Raw genomic sequence first — 25,149 nt, 5'->3', positions numbered from 1 at the left:
TCACATTTACAGCAAAACCCACTTTTCAAAGGACCAAGTCACTTCTGAAGTCACTTTAAGGGGCTTACATAACAGAAACCACCCATAAATTACCCCATTTTGCAAACTACACCCCTCAAGCTGTTCAAAACTCATTTTTAAAAACTGTTAACCCTTTAGGTGTTCCACAGGAATTTTAGCAGAATGAAGGCGAAATTTCAAAATTTCATTTTTTTTCCAGATATTACATTGTAATCCAATTTTACCTGCAACCTAGCAAGGGTTAACGGCAAACCCAAACTTGGTTACCCTAATTCTGCAGTTTATAGAAACACCCCACATGTACTCGTAAACTAAAGTATGGGCACACAGCACAGCTCAACACGGAAGGAGCGCTATGTGGTTTTTGGGTGGCGGATTCACTGGAAGAAATCTAGGGGGCCATGTCACATTTGAAGGCTGCCTGAGGTACCCCCACAGTGGAAACCCCAAAAAGTGACCCTATTTTGGAAACTACACCCCCAAGGAATCTTTTAGGGGGTATAGTGACCACTTTGACCCAACCAGTGTTTCACAGTAGTTGGAAACACTTGGTTGAGAAAATGGAAAAAGTGCATTTTTTACATGAAGGTGTCATTTTAGGCTTCCACACAATCTGTAATCTCCTCTCTATCATAGGGAACAGATTTCAGGATGCAGGCCTTAGAGATCTGTGTGTTGAATCCGGTGTAATCGCTGAAGGATCAGTGTCTGGAGTGATGGACGGCCGGAGGTACAACAGAGCAGTGAGACTACACAAGCTGGTCTATGAAGCACTTATGAGGCTTGCATGGAAAAACTTCCTTCCATGGCTAGAAGAAAACCATGCAAGGGACCTTCACCATCTGGATGAAACACTGAAGAACATCACAAACTTTCGCATCAGTGTGTCGCAGGGATCCTTCGAAAAGCTCTTGGATAATGAATCTTGCACACTTACCCTGAAGCTCTTTCAAGTTTATCTTGAGACCCTCAGAAATGAACAACTCTCAGCATTCTGGATGTCATACTTGGACATGGTCGAGACCATGCTGGCCCTGGTTCGAGCTTCAAGAGAAGGCAACTGGATGCTTCACCTAGGAGCAATCCGACAGATGATACCATGGTGTTTTGCCTATGACAAGGTCAACTATGCCCGATACCTAACCTATTACTATGCCACAATGTCTCGGCTGCCCATAGAACACCCAGAGGTCCATGAATACTTCATGCAAGGTGGCTTTTCGGTCCAGATCGGTAGCAAGAATCCTTTTGGACGAATTCCTGTGGACCAGACCATTGAAGAGACAATCAACAAAGACACCCAGACACCAGGGGGCACAAAAGGCTTCAGCCTCAAAGTTGGAGCTGTTTCCAGGTTCTACCTGACATCAGAGTACCGCAGTATGTACTTGAGGCAGCTGAGGGCCCTGGTAGGCCAACAATATACTGACTTCAGCCATTCAGACCTACAGGTGTCTAGGATTAGAAGAGATGAAGCCGATGTCCAATCTTTCGTTCAACTGCTGGAGACAGGTTGGGTGAACCCCTTCAACAAAGAGCATAATGGTGAACTTATCAGTTTGTCAACAGCGACTGTAGCACCACCAGATGTAGCCAAAGACCTTCAAGGGGCATACAGTATAGGAGAGGATGCATATCAAACATTCAAGGATGAGCGTTTGGGTACCGATAAGCCAACTACATTGTTTCATGACAAGATGACGAAGAACAAACTTAAAACGTTCTCTAACATCCAAATGAAGACACGCAGACAAGGTCTTGGCAAGGAGGTAATTTTGAAGGCTGACAGAAACCTATTTGGCCAGATGATACTTGTAGCTGAGAACAGAAAGCTACAAATGAGTGATGTCTTGACTCATCCCCTGGGTCCATTGCCATGGGCACTTGCCAATGGTGATGGGTCTATCCGCAAGACCAACAAGGCTGCCCTCGCAAGGGAGTTGGAGAGGAATGCTCGTCCTGCAGAAGTGATCCCCGAGCCCTCTGCAACCATCATTGATGGGATGAGCCTGGTTCAGAAACTGAAGGGAAACAATGCAACATTTGGCCAGCTAGCAGGCACAGCAATGAGTCGCGCTATCCATGAGGGTGCTAAGAGCAAGCGCATTGATATTGTCTTTGACGTCTACAAGGAGACATCCATCAAAGATACAGAAAGAGTCAACAGATATGAAGGCACAGGGATCCATTTCAAGAACATTCAACATGGGCACAACATCCAGCAGTGGAAAAAGCTTCTAAGTAGTTCCTCCAACAAGGCAAGTCTCATAAAGTTTCTGGTAGAAGAATGGAAGGCGAAACACCACAGGGAGAAGCTTGAGGAGAAGGAGCTGTATGTCACATGTGAGCAGCTCTGCTTTAAGATCACCAAAGAACAGTGGGAAGAGGCTGCTGACCTTAAGTCAAATCAAGAAGAAGCAGACACACGCCTCCTTCTCCATGCTCTTCATGCAGCAGAATCTGGTTACAAGTCGGTCATCATCACTTCGGAGGATACTGATGTCATGGTCCTGTGTCTGGGCATGTGCCACAAAATCCCATCCCACCTGTTCCAGAAATGCGGTACACAGAACCGGACAAGATTCCTGGATATCACCACTCTGAGCCGAACATTGGGAGGCAGCGTATGTGATTCATTGATTGGTATGCATGCATTTACAGGCTGTGACACCGTCAGTGCATTCGCTGGCCGTGGGAAGATGACGACACTCAAGCAGTTGAAGATGAACAAGACATACCAGGATGCCTTTCAGGAAGTTGGTCGTTCATGGGAAGTGTCTACCGAACTTTTTGAGAAGTTACAGGAAATCACCTGCCACATGTACCTGCCAACTACCCAAACAACTGAGGTAAACAGGCTCCGTTATCAGCTGTTCTGTGCCAGACGTGGAGTGGTAGAGTCAAGTCAACTCCCTCCTTGCCAGGACTGCCTTTTCATGCATGCACTGCGTGCAAACTACCAGGCTGCGATCTGGAGGAGAAGTCTGCAGAGCCAGCCATGGGTTGCAAACCCAACAGACTGCGGTTGGATGATAGATAACGACGGAAAGCTTGTTGTCAAGTGGATGCAAGGGGCACCAGCACCAGAAGCTATTATACAGCTACTGTCCTGCAAGTGTGTGCGGTCATGTGAACTTCCTCAGTGTACTTGCCTCAGCAATGGCCTGAAGTGCACAGACATGTGCAGATTACAGACATGCCAGAACAAGGGTACTGAAGACGAGCCAGTAGAACAACAGTCAGATTCAGAGTCCGATGTTGAAGATATTATGGAGTAACATATATATATATATATATATATATATATATATATATATATATATATATATATGCACATGACATGTTCAGTGTGTATTTACATAACTTGGATTAAATTTTGTTACAAATACTACATCTAGTCACTCCGGGTGGTACCGATATCGTCATATTTGGTTCTTGGCTCATGCTAAAATTCCTGTGGAACACCTAAAGGGTTAACAGTTTTTAAAAATGAGTTTTGAACAGCTTGAGGGGTGTAGTTTGCAAAATGGGGTAATTTATGGGTGGTTTCTGTTATGTAAGCCCCTTAAAGTGACTTCAGAAGTGACTTGGTCCTTTGAAAAGTGGGTTTTGCTGTAAATGTGAAAAATTGCGCATAAAACTATAAGCCCTATTACGTCGTAAAACAATAAGGTTTCATTTTCAAAATGATGCCAATATGAAGTAAACATGTGGGGAGTGTAAATTAATAACTATTATGGGGGGTATCAGTATTTTTGTAAAAAGCAGAGAATTTCAAAGTTAAAAAATTGCCGATTTTTCCAAAATTTCCGAATATTTAGCATTTTTTTATATAGAAAGGTAAAATATATTGACTCCCATTTAGCACTGACGTGAAGTACAATATGTCACGAGAAAACAATCTCAGAATGGCTTGGATAGGTGAAAGCGTTCCAAAGTTATTAGCCCATGAAGTGGCACAGGTCAGATTGGCTTAGGCACTTGGGTACAAATAGGCCTAGGGCTGAAGGGGTTAATAAGCTACGTATATGTAAGGGCTATCATATCAAAAAATAAACTACAGACATGCATCTACCTAAAAATACCAAAGAGAATTAGTCACTCCGCTTGGTACCGATATCGTCAAATTTGGTTCTTGGCTCATGGACTACTGGGAGCTGTGATCCCAGCAGCTGAAAATTTGGAATCCTGCAGATGAAGTCCTTGACCCAATCCATCCCTAATCCTGTCCGCTGCTGGTCCTAATGATCCTACATTCCCCTGACAGACAAACTGCTGACAGCAGTATGAGGCCATGTCAGCTGTCTGCCCAGGGACCATCTGAGCTGCTGCTGCTGTTCATATCTCTTCAGGGTCAGCAAACCCCCTCGCACTAATGAGTGCGTTTGCAGCTCTGGTGTCTGAGCCAGCTGCCTGCTGCCCATCAACTCCTGGAGCCCTGCACCCCACTGTGTCTCCAGGGCCAGCCTGTTGCTGCCATTCATTGTGCCGAACAGCCAACATTGCTGAGTTGTGGGCGGAGCCAGTTAGGTGCCACTCAATATTATTGCAGCGCCGAGAAGCCTCCTGGCAAGGCCCCCGTCCTCTCTCCTCCACCGTTTGCATGCACCGAGTGGGCCCTACTCTGGTCAGGACACCTGCCGCTCCTGCTCCCGACACCACACGCGCCGTTCCAGAAGAAGGGGAGGTCGACTCCTCTCCCTGCTGCAGGCCCCGCCAGATGGATGCATTCCTCCTTGCTTTTGAGTGCGGCGATTGTTGTGAATTAGACATTTTTGGCTCCCTCTTGTGGTCACTAGTGATATGACTCTGGGATTGTCTTTCCTCAGTTTGGCACCCACCTGGGTCGTTAGTCCAGGGGTGTTGCTATATAAACTTCTTGGATTCTCAGTCCTGTGCCTGGCATCGTTGTAATCAGTTCCTTTCTGTTTGCTCCTGTCTGCTGGTCCTGGATCTTGCAAAATTAAGCTAAGTCCTGCTTCCTTGTTTTTTGGTTATTTGCATTGCTATTATTTTTTGTCCAGCTTGTACTAAATGTGATTCCTGATTCTGCTGGAAGCTCTAGGGGGCTGGTGTTCTCCCCCCGGGCCGTTAGACGGTTCGGGGGTTCTTGAATATCCAGCGTGGAAATTTTGATAGGGTTTTTGCTGACCGTATAAGTCATCTTACTATATTCTGCTATTAGTCAGTGGGCCTCTCTTTGCTAAATATCTAGTTCATTCTTACGTTTGTCTTTTCTCCTTACCTCACCGTTATTATTTGTTGGGGGCTTGTATCCAACTTTTGGGGTCTTTTCTCTGGAGGCAAGAAAGGTCTATCTTTTCCCTTCTAGGGTTAGTTAGTTCTCCGGCTGGCGCGAGACGTCTAGAACCAACGTAGGCACGTTCCCCGGCTGCTGCTATTTGTGGTGCTAGGATTAGATATATGGTCAGCCCAGTTACCACTGCCCTAAGAGCTGGTTTTTTTGTGTTTGCAGACTTGGTATGTACTTTTGAGACCCTCTGCCATTAGGGTCATAACAGGCGATGCTGTCCTGTGAACTGTGCTCTGCTCTGGAGGGTCTCCGGAGGGGCTCCTGACACGGCGCTAGACCCAGGAAGTGACGACTGGAATACGGCACGTCGGAGGCTTTGTTCACCACGGACGGCGTCTTTCATGAGGAGTTGGAGGGACTCTGCTCATCACCCCTTGCAACAGGCTGTGGACAGATTACTAAAGCCAGTCTGTCCCATGCATGTCTGCCACACTCCTGAGCTGCTGACGCAATGCCTGAACAGCCTCCATAGTTAACCCCTTAAGGTATTTTCGTTTTTGTGTTTTTATTTTTTGCTCCCCTTCTTCCTAGAGCCATAACTTTTTTCCAGCAATATGGCCACGTGAGGGCTTTTTTTTTTGTGGAACGAGTTGTACTTTTGAATGACACCATTGGTTTTAACATATCGTGTACTATAAAACGGGAAAAAAAATTCCAAGTGTGATGAAATTGTAAGAAAGTGCAATCCCACAGTTGGGTTGATTTTTTTTGCCATATTCACTAAAAGCTAATTATAATTGCCATTATGATTCTCCAGGTCATTACGAGTTCATAGACACTAAACAGGTCTAGGTTCTTTTTTTATCTAAGTGGTGAAGAAACATTCCAAATTTTGTTTAAAAAAAATTGCACCATTTTCCGATACCCATAGTGTCTCCATTTTTCGTGATCTCGTGTTGGGTGAGGGCTTATTTTTTGTGTGCTGAGCTGATGTTTTTAGTGATACTATTTTGGTGCAGATACAATCTTTTCATTGCCAGTAATTTAATTTTAATGCAATGTTGCTGCGACCAAAAAACGTAATTCTGGCATTTGACTTTTTTCTCGTTACGCCATTTAGCAATTGGGTTAATTCATTTTTTATATTGATAGATCAGGTGATTCTGAATGCGGCGATACCAAATATATGTACATTTGACTTTTTGTTTTGGGGTGATTTGAAATTTTATTTTTTTACTTTTTAAATATTTTTTAAAACTTTTTTTACTTTTGGCATTCTTCAATAGTCTCCATGGGAGACTAGAAGCTGCCATAACTCGATCGGCTCTGCTACATACAAGCAATGATCAGATCTTCTGTATGTAGCAGAATTGCTCACTTGCTATGAGCGCCGACCACCGGGCAGCGCTCAAAGCAATCCGGCAGTGACAACCGTAGAGGTCTGCTGGAGACCTCTGGTTGTCATGCCAACCCATCAGCGACCCACAATCATGTGACATGGGTGCCGATGAGGTATTTCCAGCACGCTTAAGCGTGTGTTAAATGCCGCTGTCAGAGATTGACAGCAGCATTTTACTAGTTAATAGCCGATGGTGAATCGCAATTCCACCCACAGCTGTTTGAGGCACATGTCAGCTGTAAAAAAAAAGGCTGACGTGCCAGAAAAGATGTGGGCTCACTGTCTGAGTCCACATCAAAGGGAAGGAGTCCGACATTGGCGTACAATTACGCTTGATGTCGGAAAGGGGATAAGGTACGTGCACAGCTTCTTAACACCATAAAGGGGTATCTAAAATGCCCCGACTAAGATGGCTGTCCCTTTTATACTGCTGCCCCATAACCCCACCTCTGTCCCCTCCTCCCCCAAGACCTGACCTCAGCTCCACCTGTCTACCAGTCTGTTGACCCCCAAACTTCCAAATGTCCCTCTAGCTCACTATATTCCATATCAACCCTGTCATGTCAGCTTCCCTTCAATGCCAGGGGCCCAGTACGGCCTCTCTGGAGTCTGAAATATACACTGTGGTATTACAGAATATAGTATAAACAATCAATCAGACAATTGCTGAAGAAAAAAAAATAAACTAAAAAATAAAAGTTTAAAAAAATGAAAAAACACAATCTGCTTCCCTCATTAATATAAAAAAATGCCCATCAAAATATAGCATTAGTTAACCCGATCGGTAAATCCCTGTGGCGAGAACAATTGAACATTTAATTGCCATCTCCTATCTCAGTAATGGGAAAATCTGTCTTGACTGAATACAGATCTTACTTCAGAATTGAGAGTTTTGATAATGACTGATCAATTCTGGCAGATAAAGAAACAGATTTATCTGATCAGATATGTTACAAAGTTGCTTATTTTCTTGTGTACTATTGATTTATGAAATAAAAATTACAACAATGGTTACTCTCCTTACCGACCTCTGCCGTACTATTACGGCAGAGGTCAGTACCCCCGCTTTGATGCGGGCTGCAGCTGTGAGACCGCATCAAAGCCGGGACATGTCAGCTGTTTTCTTGCATGGCACTTGCCCGTATTCTACAGTATCTATTCTATTCTAACCTGTCCGTGTGATTTTACTGTCTGCAGCACATGAATTGCCAGCTTTTCAAATGCGATTGGTGTGTAAAAATCGGACAGCACTCACATGATCCGAGTGCTGTGTGATTTTTTTCTCATAGTGACGTCTATTGCGGGATGCGATATGATTTCCGATTACAATCGCATCATGCTGCGACTTTTTTCCCGTCCGATCGTGATCCGAGCTGGAAAAAAAAACCCAGATGAACATACAGTGAAAGAATAGTATTGGTCCCAGTGCAATTTGATTTTCTATTGCATTCGTCTGATTTCATCGCAAGTGGAAATTAACCCATAGGGTATGTTTCCACGTTCAGGAAACGCTGCTTGTTTGACGCTGCGCAGCGCTGCAGCGTCAAACAAGCAGCGTCCAGATGTTCCTGCATAGTGGAGGGGATTTGATGAAATCCTGTCTCCACTATGCGTGGAAACCCGCACGCGGCGGCCCTGCGACTCCGGACATGCTGCGCGTCTTTTCAGATCGCAGCATGTCCGTACACCTTGCGGGGACGCAGCGTCCCCGCAAGGCATAACACAGGGCCCTATGGGAGAGAGCGATCATCCCGGATGTGAAGAGTTAACACATCCGGCATGATCGCGTCCCATTAAGGGGGCGGGGCTTAGCGCCGAGCGGCTTCGCCGCTGCGGCGATACCGCTGCCCATCTGTACCGTGGAGACATACCCTTAGTCAGGAGTGCCAAAATGCAAGGCTGAATGTAGTGAAGGATATCGAAACAAATTCATTGTGATCTAACATGAAGCATGATGCATGGCAAGTCTGGGTCTTGCGGCCATCAAAGGACACTGAAATGGGGCCACATTATTTCGACCTGAAAGAGTTGTAATTCTGTTTTTTTTGCAGACCCGTGGATATAATACGTGTGGTACTTGGTGCTCATGATCTGCGTAATCCCGACAGATTTGTACAGGTGCTGAACATCCAGGAATCTTTCACACATCCTGAATACAACCCCACAACTTTTCTGAATGATATAAACCTTCTAAAGGTGGGACCTCGCTTTCTAAAACATGCTTTGCTTACTTGTGCATTTTTATCTATCTTGCCCCCCCCAAAAAAATCACATTTTTTTAAAATCTTTACAGTTAAACAAATCTGCTAATATAACTCCCTCTGTGAGAAATATCTGCCTTCCTCTCAACAACTCGGATGTTAACCCTGGTTCTCCTTGCTCTGTGGCTGGCTGGGGTCAAGTTACTGATTTCGGAGCTTTGCCTAGAGCGCTGATGGAAACAGATGTAAATGTGATAAGTCGTACAGTTTGTAATCAGTTGTGGAATCAGAACTTCGTTGATAGCATGGTGTGTGCTGCTAGTCGTGGACCACAAAGGAAAGGCTTTTGCTCGGTAAGTAAGAGTACTTTCTTTACATATATCACCCACAGTTTGTCAGTTTCCGGGCCCCTGCAGACAAGTGTATGAGAAATCAGCCAAAAAACTAGGACACTCTTTTTCCAATTTGAATGTGATTATGATCTGTGTGCCATCTGGGTGTCACTGTCCATTGTTTTACATCCGTGTCACTGTGACGTCCATGTTATATCATTTTTCATGCATCTACACAAAAAAATGTACGTGATCAAATATAGTTTCATAGGTTCACAATAGAAATGTATCCGTAAAAATCAGATGCCACTTGGATGTTCCATGTGGGGTACAATTACCTTACTGTAGGGGCACAGGTCCTGATTCCAGTGGTGTGTCACTAACTGGGCCTCTTGCTACAGTTTTGATAAAATCACTTTTTTCTTTGCTGTAGAGTTGAGCGACTTTTACTTTTTTTAGGATTGAGTCGGGTTTCGTGAAACCCGACTTTCTCAAAAGTCGGGTCGGGTGAAATCGGCCGATTATTGCGAAAAGTCGGGGGCCGACTGAAACACGAAACCCAATGCAAGTCAATGGGGAATCAAAGTCAGCAGAGAGTGGAGGACAGGAAAACACCTACAGTGGCCACTTTAATGCCAAAAACATCAATTCTTATTACTGAAGCTTGTCAATCTTAGTTTACTTTATAATAATAGTTAGGCATTGAAAACTGGGGGTCATTTGGCTAAATTTGTGGGGGGGTAGGGCTGGCTCAAGTTTTTCATTGGCCCAGGAAACGCTGAATACGTCACGGCGGTGGAGCAGGGAGAGGTCAGCATTTAAACTTTGCAAGTGCTGTGATCCTGAGCGAGCGGGGGGGCCCACTCGTTCGCATTGGCACTGGCACAGGGCCCCTCAAAGAACGGCGGCGTGTATGACGGCGGGGGCGCCTCCCACCGGCAAAGACACTTTTGAGTACTATGAGGGGCCCTGTGCCAGTGACATTGCCAACGAATATGCCCCCCCCCACCTGATGAAGAAACCTGCACTTTCATCTGCACCTTCCTCTTTGTCCCCGTGTAAGGTGGTATAGTATGCGGGAAGGGGAACCTGACTTTCAGCAAGGTCAGATTCTTTCTGTGTAGAGTGCAAGGGGAATGTAGTGGTCTGGGTCAATGTACCAGCAGGCTCGTCTAGCAGTGGCTGGGCAATGGGCAGGATGAGGAGGAAAAACAGAGATAGAGGCCCAAAGAATAAAGTAGGCTAAATGCAGTTCAAAATTGGTAACAGGACTAAACAGGCGGCATTGCTTTGTTCAGTGGAGGAGAAAAGCAAGGAGTGGCAGACACCGTTAGTAGGCCCAACCAAACAAGTAGGCCAAATGCAGTTTAATATTCGACACAGGATGAAAATTGAGGCTCAGCTTTGTTCAGTGGAGAACAACAAGCAGCAGCAGACACCGTTAGTAGGCCCAACCAAACAAGTAGGCCAAATGCAGTTTATTATTTGACACAGGATGAAAATTGAGGCTCAGCTTTGTTCAGTGGAGGAGAGAAGCAAGGAGCGGCAGACACCGTCAGTAGGCCCAACCAAACAAGTAGGCCAAATGCAGTTTAATATTCGACACAGGATGAAACTGGCGGCTCAGCTTTGTTCAGCAGAGGACAATTGTAAGGAGTGGTGCAAGTGTTAGAGCACTGTTTGAGCAGGGGGGAACACTCTCTCATGGGTGGTGGTACTGGCACAGGACCCCTCATATTACGATAGTGTGTCTGACGTTGGTTGTGCACCACCACCATCAGAGACACTTCTTTGTACTATGAGGGACCCTGTGCCAGTGCCGTCGCCCAAGAGTGGGCACACCCACCTGTCCAGGCAAACGGCACTCGCACGGGTGCTTGCGCCAAGTGGTGACCACGGCCCTGTGGGGGGAGTCAGCCCATTTAGGGAGGTATAAAAATGGCCTATGGTGGACATTCAGCAGCTGCAAATGGAGGAATTGGAGCAGTCAGTAAGAGGAGGCCAAAAGCAAGACATTTTCCAGGCAAGCTACGTGTCAGCAGGGGAAGGTGGGGCAAAATAATTTGAAATCCATGATTGGTTCATTTTAATGAAGGTTAGATCATCAACATTTTGGGTAGCCAGACGAGTCCTTTTTTCGGTCAGTATTGAACCAGCAGCACTGAAGACACTTTCTGATAGCACACTAGCAGCAGGGCAAGCGAGCTCGTGTAATGCATATTCAGCCAATTCAGGCCAGGTGTCTATTTTAGAAGCCCAGTAATCAAAGGGGAATGACCTGTGAGGGAGAACATCGATAAGGGAGGAAAAATAGTTCGTAACCATACTGGACAAATGCAGACTCTTGTCGCTTTGAATTGATGCAGCAGTACCTGTCGTGTCTGCGGTCATTGCGAAATCACTCCACAACCTGGTCATAAAACCCCTCTGTCCAACGCCACTTCTGATTTGTGCACCTCTAACACCTCTGCCATGTTGCCCCCTACAGCTCATGTGAGAACCATCACCGCCACTGTGTGCTGGGAATGCCTGAACCAAACGGTCTACAAGAGTTGCTTGTTTGGTAGCCAATATTTGCTCAAGGTTCTCATGTGGCATGATATTTTGTAATTTTCCGTTATATCGTGGATCCAGGAGGCAGGCCAACCAGTAATCGTCATCGGTCATCATTTTGATAATACGGGGGTCCCTTTTTAGGATGCGGAAGGCATACTCAGCCATGTGGGCCAATGTTCCAGGTGTCAATTCACTGCTTGTGCTGGGTTGAGGAGCACTGTCTTGCAAATCAACATCACTTGTCTCCCACAAAAACCCTGTACCTGACCTTGCAACGGCACCAGTTTCTATTGCCCCCTGAGAAGCATCCTCCTCCCATAAATATTCATCCCCATCATCCTCCTCCTCCTCCTCTTCGTCCACCACCTTGTCCAGGAGAGTTCCCTGAGCAGACAATGGCTGACTGTCCTCAAGGCTTCCCTCCTCCTCGGCTGCAGACGCCTGCTCCTTAATGTGCATCAAACTTTGCATCTGCAGATGCATTAGTGGGATGCTCATGCTTATGATGGCGTCGTCTGCACTTACCAGCTGTGTGCATTCCTCAAAACACTGAAGGACTTGACAGAGGTCTTGTAGCTTCGACCACTGCACACCTGACAACTCCATGTCTGCCATCCAACTGCCTGCCCGTGTATGTGTATCCTCCCACAAATACATTACAGCACGCCTCTGTTCGCAAAGCCTCTGAAGCATGTGCAGTGTGGAGTTCCACCTTGTTGCAACGTCGATTATTTAGTGGTGCTGGGGAAGATTCAGCCATCGCTGATGGTTCAGCATATGGCTGGAGTGTACGGTGTTATGACCCCAATGGCGAGGGTCTCAGAGGAACGTGGAAATCTGCAGAATACAAAAATCCAGCTCATAGGGCAGTGGTAACTGGGTTGACCATATATCTACTCCTAACGCCAACACTAGAAGTAGCCGGGGATCATTCCTACGTTGATTCTAGATGACACGCGCCAGCCGGAGAATCTAGCTACCCCTAGTAGAGGAAAAGACAAACACAGAAATGAACCAGGTTTAGCACAGAGAGGCCCGCTTACTGATAGCAGAATAAAGAAAGGTAACTTATATGGTCAACAAAAACCCTATTAAAATCCACACTGGAAATTCAAGAACCCCCGAACCGTCTAACGGTCCGGGGGGAGAACACCAGCCCCCCTAGAGCTTCCAGCAAAGGTCAGGATATAGATTAGGAACAAGCTGGACAAAAATACAAAACCAAAACAAATAGCAAAAAGCAAAAGGCAGACTTAGCTGATATAACTGGAACCAGGATCAGTAGACAAGAGCACAGCAGACTAGCTCTGATAACTACGTTGCCAGGCATTGAACTGAAGGTCCAGGGAGCTTATATAGCAACACCCCTAAGTAACGACCCAGGTGCGGATAAAAGGAATGACAGAAAAACCAGAGTCAAAAAACTAGTAACCACTAGAGGGAGCAAAAAGCAAATTCACAACAGTACCCCCCCCTTAGTGAGGGGTCACCGAACCCTCACCACGACCACCAGGGCGATCAGGATGAGCGGCATGAAAGGCACGAACTAAATCGGCCGCATGAACATCAGAGGCGACCACCCAGGAATTATCCTCCTGACCATAGCCCTTCCACTTGACCAGGTACTGAAGCCTCCGCCTGGAGAGGCGAGAATCCAAGATCTTCTCCACCACGTACTCCAACTCGCCCTCAACCAACACCGGAGCAGGAGGCTCAGCAGAAGGAACTACAGGCACAATGTACCGCCGCAACAAGGACCTATGAAATACATTGTGAATAGCAAACGACACAGGAAGATCCAGACGAAAAGATACAGGATTAAGGATTTCCAATATCTTGTAAGGCCCAATAAAACGAGGTTTAAATTTGGGAGAGGAGACCTTCATAGGAACAAAGCGGGAAGAAAGCCATACCAAATCCCCAACGCGTAGTCGGGGACCCACACCGCGGCGGCGGTTGGCAAAGCGCTGAGCCTTCTCCTGTGACAACTTCAAGTTGTCCACCACATGATTCCAGATCTGCTGCAACCTATCCACCACAGAATCCACCCCAGGACAGTCAGAAGGCTCCACATGACCCGAAGAAAAGCGAGGATGGAAACCAGAGTTGCAGAAAAAGGCGAAACCAAGGTGGCGGAACTAGCCCGATTATTAAGGGCAAACTCAGCCAACGGCAAGAATGTCACCCAATCGTCCTGATCAGCAGAGACAAAACACCTCAAATAAGCCTCCAAAGTCTGATTGGTTCGCTCCGTCTGTCCATTAGTCTGAGGATGGAAAGCAGACGAAAACGACAAATCAATGCCCATCCTACTACAAAAGGATCGCCAGAACCTGGAAACGAACTGAGATCCTCTGTCTGACACAATATTCTCAGGGATGCCGTGCAAACGAACCACGTTCTGGAAAAACACAGGAACCAGATCGGAAGAGGAAGGCAGCTTAGGCAAAGGAACCAAATGGACCATCTTGGAGAAGCGATCACATATCACCCAGATAACAGACATGCCCTGAGATAGCGGAAGATCAGAAATGAAATCCATGGAGATATGTGTCCAAGGTCTCTTCGGGACAGGCAAGGGCAAGAGCAAACCGCTGGCACGAGAACAGCAAGGCTTAGCTCGAGCACAAGTCCCACAGGACTGCACAAATGACCGCACATCCCTTGACAAGGAAGGCCACCAAAAGGACCTGGCCACCAGATCTCTGGTGCCAAAAATTCCCGGGTGACCTGCCAACACCGAGGAATGAACCTCGGAAATGACTCTGCTGGTCCACTTATCCGGGACAAACAGTCTGTCAGGTGGACAAGACTCAGGCCTATCAGCCTGAAATCTCTGCAACACACGTCGCAGATCCGGAGAAATAGCTGACAAGATAACTCCATCTTTAAGAATACCAACAGGATCAGCGACTCCAGGAGCATCAGGCACAAAGCTCCTAGAAAGAGCATCGGCCTTCACATTCTTTGAACCTGGTAAATACGAGACAACAAAATTAAAGCGGGAGAAAAACAATGACCAGCGGGCCTGTCTCGGATTAAGGCGTTTAGCAGACTCGAGATACATCAGATTTTTGTGATCAGTCAAGACCACCACACGATGCTTAGCACCCTCGAGCCAATGACGCCACTCCTCAAATGCCCATTTCATGGCCAACAACTCCCGATTGCCCACATCATAATTTCGCTCGGCAGGCGAAAACTTCCTAGAGAAAAAGGCACAAGGTTTCATAACAGAGCAACCAGGGCCTCTCTGCGACAAAACGGCCCCTGCCCCAATCTCCGAAGCATCCACCTCAACCTGAAAGGGAAGTGAGACGTCAGGCTGGCACAAAACAGGCGCCGAAGTAAACCGGCGTTTCAACTCCTGGAAAGCCTCCACGGCAGCAGGAGCCCAGTTAGCTACATCGGAGCCCTTCTTGGTCATATCCGTCAAAGGTTTCACAATGCTAGAAAAATTAGCGATAAAACGACGGTAGAAGTTAGCGAAGCCCAAGAACTTCTGAAGACTCTTAACTGACGAGGGCTGAGTCCAATCAAGAATAGCTCGGACCTTGACTGGGTCCATCTCCACAGCAGAAGGGGAAAAAATGAACCCCAAAAAGGGAACCTTCTGCACACCAAAGAGACACTTTGAGCCCTTGACAAACAAAGAATTTTCACGCAAAATTTTAAAGACCAACCTGACCTGCTCCACATGCGAATCCCAATTGTCAGAAAAAAACAAAATATCATCCAGATAAACAATCAAAAATTTATCCAGATACTTCCGGAAAATGTCATGCATAAAGGACTGAAAAACTGAAGGCGCATTGGAGAGCCCAAAAGGCATCACCAAGTACTCAAAATGACCTTCGGGCGTATTGAATGCGGTTTTCCATTCATCACCTTGCTTAATGCGCACAAGGTTGTACGCACCACGAAGGTCTATCTTGGTGAACCACTTGGCACCCTTAATCCGGGCAAACAAGTCAGACAACAGCGGTAAAGGATACTGAAATTTGACAGTGATCTTATTTAAAAGTCGATAATCAATACAAGGTCTCAAAGATCCGTCCTTTTTTGCCACAAAAAAGAATCCCGCACCAAGAGGGGAAGAAGACGGACGAATATGTCCTTTCTCCAGAGACTCCTTGATATATGAACGCATAGCGGTATGTTCAGGTACCGACAGATTAAACAGTCTTCCCTTAGGAAATTTACTGCCTGGGATCAAATCTATAGCACAGTCACAGTCCCTATGAGGAGGCAGTGCACTGGACTCAGACTCACTGAAGACATCCTGATAATCAGACAAATACTCCGGAACTTCCGAAGGCGTAGAAGAAGCAATAGACACAGGCAGGGAATCCCCATGAATACCACGACAGCCCCAACTTGAGACTGACATAGCCTTCCAGTCCAGGACTGGATTATGGGTCTGTAACCATGGCAGCCCTAAAACAACCAAATCATGCATTTTATGTAAAACCAGGAAACGTATCACCTCGCGGTGTTCAGGAGTCATGCACATGGTAACCTGTGTCCAATACTGCGGTTTATTTGCTGCCAATGGTGTAGCATCAATACCCCTAAGAGGAATAGGATTTTCTAATGGTTCAAGAGTAAAACCACAGCGCTTAGCAAATGAGAGATCCATGAGACTCAGGGCAGCACCTGAATCTACAAACGCCATGACAGGATAAGATGACAGTGAGCAAATCAAAGTTACAGACAGAATAAATTTAGGTTGCAAATTACCAACGGTGACAGGACTAACAACCTTAGCTATACGTTTAGAGCATGCTGAGATAACATGTGTAGAATCACCACAGTAGTAGCACAAGCCATTCCGGCGTCTATGAATTTTCCGCTCATTTCTAGTCAGGATTCTATCACATTGCATTAAATCAGGTGTCTGTTCAGACAACACCATGAGGGAATTTGCGGTTTTTCTATCACATTGCACCGAATTAGGTGTCTGTTCAGACAACACCATGAGGGAATTTGCGGTTTTGCGCTCCCGCAACCGCCGGTCAATTTGAATAGCCAGTGCCATAGTATCATTCAGACCTGTGGGAATGGGAAAACCCACCATAACATTCTTAATGGCTTCAGAAAGGCCATTTCTAAAATTAGCGGCCAGTGCACACTCGTTCCAATGTGTCAGCACGGACCATTTCCGAAATTTTTGGCAATACACTTCAGCCTCGTCCTGCCCCTGAGACATAGCCAGCAAGGCCTTTTCTGCCTGAATCTCAAGATTGGGTTCCTCATAAAGTAAACCGAGCGCCAGAAAAAACGCATCAAGATCAGCCAATGCCGGATCTCCTGGCGCCAGCGAAAAAGCCCAATCCTGAGGGTCGCCCCGTAAGAACGAAATAACAATTTTTACTTGCTGAGCAGAATCTCCAGATGAACAGGGTCTCAGGGACAAAAACAATTTACAATTATTCACGAAATTCCTAAACTTAAACCTGTCTCCGGAAAACAGTTCAGGAATCGGTATTTTAGGTTCTGACCTAGGATTTCTGATAACATAGTCTTGTATGCCCTGCACACGAGTAGCCAGCTGGTCCACACTTGTAATCAAGGTCTGGACATTCATGTCTGCAGCAAGCATAGCCACTCTGAGGTAAAGGGGAAGAAGAAAAAAAAAAAAAACTCAGAATCTTCTTTCTTATAATCCCTCTTCTGCAATGCATTAAACATTTAATACTGGCCTGGCAAACTGTTATGACCCCAATGGCGAGGGTCTCAGAGGAACGTGGAAATCTGCAGAATACAAAAATCCAGCTCATAGGGCAGTGGTAACTGGGTTGACCATATATCTACTCCTAACGCCAACACTAGAAGTAGCCGGGGATCATTCCTACATTGATTCTAGATGACACGCGCCAGCCGGAGAATCTAGCTACCCCTAGTAGAGGAAAAGACAAACACAGAAATGAACCAGGTTTAGCACAGAGAGGCCCGCTTACTGATAGCAGAATAAAGAAAGGTAACTTATATGGTCAACAAAAACCCTATTAAAATCCACACTGGAAATTCAAGAACCCCCGAACCGTCTAACGGTCCGGGGGGAGAACACCAGCCCCCCTAGAGCTTCCAGCAAAGGTCAGGATATAGATTAGGAACAAGCTGGACAAAAATACAAAACCAAAACAAATAGCAAAAAGCAAAAGGCAGACTTAGCTGATATAACTGGAACCAGGATCAGTAGACAAGAGCACAGCAGACTAGCTCTGATAACTACGTTGCCAGGCATTGAACTGAAGGTCCAGGGAGCTTATATAGCAACACCCCTAAGTAACGACCCAGGTGCGGATAAAAGGAATGACAGAAAAACCAGAGTCAAAAAACTAGTAACCACTAGAGGGAGCAAAAAGCAAATTCACAACAGTACGGGCAACCGGCGGATGTGCGAGCAAAGTCTTCGCACCTTCAGGAGCAGGGCTGGTAACCCCGGATGATTTTTCAGGAAGCACTGCACCACCAGGTTCAAGGTGTGAGCCAGGCAAGGTATGTGTTTCAGTTCTGAAAGGGCTATGTGTGCAACACTGGCAGCTGCGGATGGAGTGGTCGTGCGACTGCGCTCTGTGGACAAGCTTTCGCTTCTGCTGGAGGAGTAGGAGGAGGGGTGGCGAACGCCTACAGCCAACTGTTTCCTAGACCGTTGGCTAGGCAGAACTGTCCCACTATGGCTGTCCCCTGTGGACCCTGCATCCACCACATTAACCCAGTGTGCCGTGATAGACACGTAACGTCCCTGGCCATGCCTACTGGTCCATGCATCTGTTGTGAGGTGCACCTTTCTACTGACTGATTGCCTCAGTGCATGGACAATGCAGTCTTTGACATGCTGGTGGAGGGCTGAGATGGCTTTTCTCGCAAAGAAGTGTTGACTGGGTAGGTCATAGCATGGTACTGCATAGGCCATCAGGGCTTTGAAAGCTTCGCTTTCAACCAACCGGTAGGGCATCATCTCTAACGAGATTAGTCTTGCAATGTGGGCGTTCTAACCTTGTGTACGTGGATGAGAGAATGAGTAGTTTCTTTTCCTAACGAGAGTCTCTTGTAGGGTGAGCTACACTGGAGAGATGCATATGGTGGAACTAGCGGTGGTGGTGGTGGTGGTGGACATGGAAGATTGAGAGAGGGTTGGTGATGCTATTATTGATGTTGACCTACATACAGTGTTTCCTACCAAAAATCTTGTGATTCCCTGACTGCTTTGGCCTTGCGACGATACCTCCACATTTGCTGCTGGTGGTGTCCTAGCTGGTGGGCTTACAGTGAGGGAAGCAATGTAGCGTTGCTGACTACCTTCATTCTGAGCAGGTGCACCAACGGTACCGGACGTTTGGTAGTTAGTCCAGGCTTGCAAATGCATGCTGGTTAAATGTCTATGCATGCGCGTTGTATTTAAATTTAGGGGATTCTTCCCTCTGCTAAAGGTCTTTGAGCATTTCTTACAGATAACTTTGCACTGATCATTCGGATCTTGGTTAAAAAATTGCCACACTCCACTCTTCCTACTATGCAATACCTTTTCAGGCATTGCACGCTGTGCTACTTTCACCGGATGGCAACGCTGTCCTAAAACTGTTTTTTTGGTTGACAAACATTTTTGGCCTGAGACGGGCCTGCCAGATGAAAGCTGTTGTGATGTTGATGGCTGCTGCGGATCATCCTCCTCCGCTTCTGAGCTACTGTCAGCAGCACCCTCTTCCTCCAATGGCTGCCAATCTGGGTCAACAACTGGGTCATCTATCACCTCCTCTTCAATGTCATGTGCACCTTTCTCTGTGTCACCGTGTAAGGTGCTATAGCGTTCGGGACAGGGCACCATAGTCTCATCAGGGTCAGTTTCGGGCTCAGTACACTGCAAGGGCAATGTAGTGATCTGAGTCAATGGAACAGCATAATAATCTAGCTGTGGCTGTGCATCGGTGCACTCCATGTCTGATTCATCTTGTAATGGGCTGTTAACAATTTCCCTTTCTAACCCAGGCACGGTATGTGTAAAGAGCTCCATGGAGTAACCTTTAGTGTCGCCTGATGCATCCTTCACTTTTGGTTTGGGTGAAGGACACAAGGAAGCGACTTGTTCCTGACCGGGAGCATCCACTCACGACTCGCTGCTTTTAAATTTGGAACTTTCTGAAGAGGAGGCGAAAGAGCTAGAGGCTGAGTCAGCAAGAAAAGCCAAAACTTTTTCCTGCTGCTCCAGCTTTAAAAGCGGTTTTCCAACTCCCAGATAAGGGAGCCTTCGAGGCCTTGTGTAGCCAGACGATGACGCTGGCTCAACACCTCCAGCCTTAGGTGCTATTTTGTTTTTCCCACTACCACCAGATGCTCCACCACCACCACCACCATCAGTACCAGCTGGCAACGACCGCCCTCGGCCTCTTCCACCAGACTTCCTCATTTTTGTGAAAATGTAACCAAAATAACAACCGTTATATGGTACTGTAAAACAAGGTAGAAGGTGTATCTAAACTTGCTGAGAATTTAAATCTCCCTTTTTTTGGGATGGAGACTGCACCCAAACTCAGGGCCAGTGTATTACACTACACAATGTAAGTGGCAGAACGTGGCTGGCAGATATACGACAAACAGAACTGACGTAGATCCACTTAGTGGCAATTTAAATCTCCCCTTTTTTGGGGGGAGACAGCACCACAACTCAGGGCCTGTGTATTACACTACACAATATAAGTGGCAGAACGTGGCTGGCAGATATACGACAAACAGAACTGACGTAGATCCACTTAGTGGCAATTTAAATCTCCCTTTTTTGGGGGGGAGACAGCACCACAACTCAGGTCCAGTGTGTAACACAACGCAATGTGAGTGGCAGCCAGTGGCTGGAAGATATCTGAAAAAATCCAAGGACTGTAGTACAATTTCTATCTCCCTACAGTGATCTTAGGACAAGTATGGCAGCAACAAAAAGGACTGCTGCACACAAAAGTGTGGACAAATACACAAGATAACTGCAGAAAGGAGCATCAGGATTTTTGCTTTTAAAAAAGCAGTTGGTTTGCACAGCAGCGGTGCAAACAGCAATGCAGCTATCAGGCAGCCTTATCAGGCAGCCTAATAAGCTACAGAGCTGATGCACAAAGATATAGCCTCCACTGTCCCTGCAAAGAAAAGGTGATATTAGACAGTTTCATGAAACCCGACTTTGCCGAAAGTCGGCGATTTTTGAATTTGTCCGATCCGTTTCGCTCAACCCTACTTTGCTGCATATCTAACAGTTCTGAATGCTGATCTCTGTTTAATACCACCATAGCACTGTTTGGTGGCTTTCCCTGTACACTGTACATTGGTAGAAAGCTGCTAATCAGTGGTGGATGTGGTAATACACATAAGGCCAGCGTCACACTACCGTAGAATACGGGCAAGTGCTATGCGAGAAAACATCACATAGCAATTGGCCCAGTGTTAATCTATGCAGCTCACATCACTGTTTATTATCTCAGGCGTATTCAGCGTGCACGTAAAATCGCAGTAAGCTGAGATTGTCCTGGAGACTCTCCAATGCAAGCCTTTGGGTGCGAGAAAAAAATCGCACAGCACTGCAAAGTCGCATGTGACTGCTGTCCAATTTTTACATACTGGTGTCCTTTGAAAAGCCAGCAATTCATGTGCCGCATACAGTAAAATCACACTGATGGGTTAGAATAAAATAAATAGAATAGATATATATCCATAGAATACATTGATATATAGGTGTCAGTGACACACACACATATATATACCGTATATACTCGAGTATAAGCCGACCCGAGTATAAGCCGACCCCCCTAATTTTGCCACAAAAAACTGGGAAAACTTATTGACTCGAGTATAAGCCTAGGGGGGAAAATGCAGCAGCTACTGGTAAATGTCAAAAGTAATAATAGATACCAATAAAAGTAAAATTAATTGTGACATCAGTAGGTTAAGTGTCTTTGAATATCCATATTGAATCAGGAGCCCCATATAATGCTCCATACTGTTCATTATGGCCCCATAAGATGTTCCATATTAAAATATGCCCCATATAATCCTGCATAAAGGTTAATAAAGGCCCCATAAGATGCTCCATAGACACATTTGCCCAATATAATGCTGCACAAATGCTGATTATGGCCCCATAAGATGCTCTATAAAGATATTTGCCCCTTATAGTGCTGCACAAACGTTATGGCCCTATAAGATGCTCCATACAGACACTTGCCCCATATGCCGTAGTGCCCTACAAACGTTAATTATGGCCCTATACAGACACTTGCCCCATATAGTGCTGCACAAACATTATGCCCCTATATAGTGCTGCAGAAACGTTATGGCCCCATATAGTGCTGCAGAAACGTTATGGCCCCATATAGTGCTGCAGGAACGTTATGGCCCCATATAGTGCTCCAGGAACGTTATGGCCCCCATATAGTGCTGCAGGAATGTTATGGCCCCATATAGTGCTGCAGGAATGTTATGGCCCCATATAGTGCTGCAGGAATGTTATGGCCCCATATAGTGCTGCAGGAACGTTATGGCCCCATATAGTGCTGCAGGAATGTTATGGCCCCATATAGTGCTGCAGGAATGTTATGGCCCCATATAGTGCTGCAGGAACGTTATGGCCCCATATAGTGCTGCAGGAATGTTATGGCCCCATATAGTGCTGCAGGAATGTTATGGCCCCATATAGTGCTGCAGGAACGTTATGGCCCCATAGATGCTCCATACAGACACTTGCCCCATTTGCTGCCATAAAAAAAATAAATCACATACTCACCTCTCCGTCGCTCAGGCCCCGGGCACTTTCAATAGTCACCTCTCCTCGTTCCAGGCGCCGATCTGTCTCCAACACTGACATTCAGCAGAGGGCGCGCACTGACCACGTCAACGCGCCCTCTGACCTCAGCGTCACTGCTGGAGACAGATCGGCGCCCGGAACGAGGAGCAGGTGACTATCGCGCAGCGCTGCGCTCCCCTCCCCATATACTCACCTGGTCCTGCCGCTGTGTAGATCCTGCTTCCCCGACGCCGCAGCGCTTCATCCTGTACTCAGCAGTCACATGGTCCCGCTGATTACAGTAATGAATAGGCGGCTCCACCCCTATGGGAGGTGGAGCCGAATATTCATTTACTGTAATGAGCGGGACCATGTGACCGCTGAGTACAGGAAGAAGCTGAAGCTGCTGCTGCCAGCGCCGGGGAAGCAGGGACCGCGCCTGGACTAGGTGAGTATTTTTAGACGGCCCCCGCTCCCCCTCCCCTGCCGACCCCTGGTATGACTCGAGTATAAGCCGAGAGGGGCAATTTCAGCCCAAAAAAGTGGGCTGAAAATCTCGGCTTATACTCGAGTATATACGGTATACAGGTCCTTCTCAAAAAATTAGCATACAGTGTTAAATTTCATTATTTACCATAATGTAATGATTACAATTAAACTTTCATATATTATAGATTCATTATCCACCAACTGAAATTTGTCAGGTCTTTTATTGTTTTAATACTGATGATTTTGGCATACAACTCCTGATAACCCAAAAAACCTGTCTCAATAAATTAGCATATTTCAACCGTCCAATCAAATAAAAGTGTTTTTTAATAACAAACAAAAAACCCATCAAATAATAATGTTCAGTTATGCACTCAATACTTGGTCGGGAATCCTTTGGCAGAAATGACTGCTTCAATGCGGCGTGGCATGGAGGCAATCAGCCTGTGACACTGCTGAGATGTTATGGAGGCCCAGGATGCTTCAATAGCGGCCTTAAGCTCATCCAGAGTGTTGGGTCTTGCGTCTCTCAACTTTCTCTTCACAATATCCCACAGATTCTCTATGGGGTTCAGGTCAGGAGAGTTGGCAGGCCAATTGAGCACAGTAATACCATGGTCAGTAAACCATTTACCAGTGGTTTTGGCACTGTGAGCAGGTGCCAGGAAGCATGAAGTGCTCCAAAATCTCCTGATAGCTAGCTGCATTGACCCTGCCCTTGATGAAACACAGTGGACCAACACCAGCAGCTGACATGGCACCCCACACCATCACTGACTGGGTACTTGACACAGGCATTTTGGCATTTCCTTCTCCCCAGTCTTCCTCCAGACTCTGGCACCTTGATTTCCGAATGACATGCAAAATTTGCTTTCATCAGAAAAAAGTACTTGGGACCACTTAGAACCAGTCCAGTGCTGCTTCTCTGTAGCCCAGGTCAGGCGCTTCTGCCGCTGTTTATGGTTCAAAAGTGGCTTTACCTGGGGAATGCGGCACCTGTAGCCCATTTCCTGCACACGCCTGTGCACAGTGGCTCTGGATGTTTCCACACCAGACTCAGTCCACTGCTTCCTCAGGTTCCCCAAGGTCTGGAATCGGTCCTTCTCCACAATCTTCCTCAGGGTCCGGTCACCTCTTCTCGTTGTACAGCGTTTACTGCCACATTGTTTCCTTCCAACAGACTTACCATTGAGGTGCCTTGATACAGCACTCTGGGAACAGCCGATTTGTTGAGAAATTTCTTTCTGGGTCTTACCCTCTTGCTTGAGGGTGTCAATGATGGCCTTCTTGACATCTGTCAGGTCGCTAGTCTTACCCATGATGGGGGTTTTGAGTAATGAACCAGGCAGGGAGTTTTTAGAAGCCTCAGGTATCTTTTGCATGTGTTTAGAGTTAATTAGTTGATTCAGAAGATTAGGGTAATAGGTCGTTTAGAGAACCTTTTCTTGATATGCTAATTTATTGAGACAGGTTTTTTGGGTTATCAGGAGTTGTAGGCCAAAATCATCAGTATTAAAACAATAAAAGACCTGACAAATTTCAGTTGGTGGATAATGAATCTATAATATATGAAAGTTTAATTGTAATCATTACATTATGGTAAATAATGAAATTTAACACTATATGCTAATTTTTTGAGAAGGACCTGTGTATATATATATATATATTATATATATGTGTATATATATATTACATAGATAAAGAAAAGCCGGCAATTCTTATGCCGCGTACAGTAAAATCAGAGTGACAGGTTAGAATAGAACATAGAATACATGGATATATAGATGTCAGTGACACAAATATGTATTTATATAAGATAGATAGATAGATCGATAGATCGATAGATAGAATAAAAGCAGGCAATTCATGTGCGGTGTACAGTAATATAGAATAGATAGAATAGATATATACACATAGAATACATAGATATATAGATGTCAGTGACACACACATATATATACTGTATGTATACAGTATATATTACATAGACAGATAGAATAAAATCCAGCAATTCATGTGCCGCGTACAGTAAAATAACACTGACAGGTTAGAATAGAATAGATAGAATAGATATATACACATAGAATACATAAATATACTGTATACACTGTGTGCAGAATTATTAGACA

At 45.9% G+C, this 25,149-nt stretch overlaps 1 protein-coding gene across 1 annotated transcript in view; it reads left to right on the top strand.

Annotated features, from left to right (window-relative positions):
- Positions 1 to 25,149, top strand: part of PRSS57 (serine protease 57) — a 297,845-nt gene that overhangs the window by 183,217 nt on the left and 89,479 nt on the right. The window contains exons 3-4 of the mRNA XM_077254181.1: positions 8,726 to 8,870; positions 8,968 to 9,228. Of these exons, the coding sequence (XP_077110296.1) occupies positions 8,726 to 8,870; positions 8,968 to 9,228 (406 nt within the window). The remainder of the gene's footprint in view (positions 1 to 8,725; positions 8,871 to 8,967; positions 9,229 to 25,149) is intronic.

This window comes from Ranitomeya variabilis, chromosome 1 (genome assembly GCF_051348905.1).
Source record: "Ranitomeya variabilis isolate aRanVar5 chromosome 1, aRanVar5.hap1, whole genome shotgun sequence".
NCBI classification, from domain to species: domain Eukaryota; kingdom Metazoa; phylum Chordata; class Amphibia; order Anura; family Dendrobatidae; genus Ranitomeya; species Ranitomeya variabilis.
This window is presented reverse-complemented; position numbering and strand designations above follow the sequence as displayed.